General features: G+C 40.1%; 1 protein-coding gene across 1 annotated transcript in view; it reads right to left on the reverse strand.

The window, feature by feature from the left end:
- Positions 1 to 1049: 1049 nt before the first annotated feature.
- Positions 1050 to 1789, reverse strand: part of OXCT1 (3-oxoacid CoA transferase 1) — a 274702-nt gene continuing 273962 nt past the window's right edge. The window contains exon 17 of the mRNA XM_006889586.1: positions 1050 to 1091. Within this exon, the coding sequence (XP_006889648.1) occupies positions 1050 to 1091 (42 nt within the window). The remainder of the gene's footprint in view (positions 1092 to 1789) is intronic.

The raw sequence follows: 1789 nt of genomic DNA on the forward strand, positions 1-1789 counted from the left end.
TTAGAATCTCTTCTGGATAGAATTAAAAGAGCCTGAAAAAAATATCATTATTATTAATATTTTATTTTAACTCTACTGTCTTTGTGATTATAGATCTATGATAAATTACATCCACAGCCTCTCTTAAGCAGAGGTATTATAAAAGTAGCCGATTGGGCCTCAAGAACTCAGAGGAACCGTTTGAAGGACACTTCTGGACATGCAGGACTACTGTAACGATTTGATATTTTTAAAACCCCCACAAAACTAAAAACAACTTAGTAGATTAGCTAGGGTTTTAGCCCTTTTTCTATAATAAGCCTTTGTCCTGGGCACAAATGGTTTGTTTGTCTACAGAGGCAGCTTGTTGGTGGAATGTCAGCACCAGTAGACTCCATACCCTTTGATCTCTTCCACTAATCATTCTTCCCCTATGCAGCCGTAGTCAGGTGGCTTTCCTTCTTGGAACATCTGCTTAGCTATAAAAAGTAGTAGGGGGAGGGGCAGATGCTCTGGGAAAAGAAAATCTAATCACAAAAGGAGAAGTCTAATCCCAAAGGAGAAGTCAGAGGAAGACGAAATAAGAAATAATCTTTGAGAAAGGACTTTTTGATACCATAAATTTAAGTGGATGTCTGCATCCTTCTTGTAGTATGAGTAAAATGCTGCTTTGAGTATTCTCTGGGTGGAATTCTTTTTCTCCTTGTTCATTTCCGCCCCCTCCATCATTTAGTTAGGAACGAATGCTTGCCAATGATGCTCTTTCTAAGAGGCGATCTTCATAAAACTGTAGATAGTTTAACATGCATACCACAGAAGGTGAAAATACATTCAGAGTGAGCACCAACTGGAAAACCCTCCTTCTCAATAACACAGAACAAATAATTTTTATAGATTTTCCTTAAAATGCTATAACACGTTTGAGAGAAAAAGGCTACGTGGCTGTGTGAAGCCTGAAATACTAGAAGACAACTACTAAAAAATGTTTGACAGACAATGTGATTACTGGCTTCCGTTCAACTAGATCCTATGTGGTTTAAACATCCTGGTACACAAGTCCTTTCCACATCTTATGCGGTGATCTGCTGCATTGGCATGAGTTTTGGTGAGACCTGGTAAAAGAAAAGTAAGAAAAAAAAATAGATTATGACATATGTTGAGTAAGCATTTCTCCTCTGAATTTCCAAAGTGTGATGTGAGTCACAAGCACCTCACATGAGCATTCCTTGGAATTATTTCCTTTCCCCCCTTCCCTGTCTACATTATAGGTTTGGAAGCAGGAATGGCATCCACTTCCTAAACAACATGCCTCTGGAAACTCTATGAACTTTGAAAAATGGTGATAGTTATAGAAAGGCTTCAGGTCTTTTGTTCATAGGGTCACTACAAGTTGTGTTTCACTCGACGGCAATCAACAACAACAGCATTATAGGTATTTGGTGCTTTTCAGGATTCTTGCCTTACAGCTTGTAAGACAAGGTAAATTCAAGTTGGCAACAAAGTACCAAGATGATGACAACTGTGTAAGATCAATCTGATATGTCTGCTTGGCCGGGCCACAGTGCCCAGCTTTTTGGTAGCGTGTTCTTCTGGATGTGGTGATGTAGCAGTTCTACGTGGTTAAACCAGTCTGTTTAAGTAAAGCACACTGTCCACACTGGGGACAATGGCTATAGAAATCTCCAACCTGATGCTTGACTCCCTACAATCATGTTGTTGTTGTTGTTACGTGCCGTCGAGTCGTTTCCGACTCATAGCGACCCTATGCACAACAGCCCTAAACCCTGCTCTATCCTGCGCCAACCGCACC

Source organism: Elephantulus edwardii, unplaced genomic scaffold (assembly GCF_000299155.1).
Source record: "Elephantulus edwardii isolate Elephantulus edwardi_28Jun2011 unplaced genomic scaffold, EleEdw1.0 scaffold00079, whole genome shotgun sequence".
NCBI lineage: Eukaryota > Metazoa > Chordata > Mammalia > Macroscelidea > Macroscelididae > Elephantulus > Elephantulus edwardii.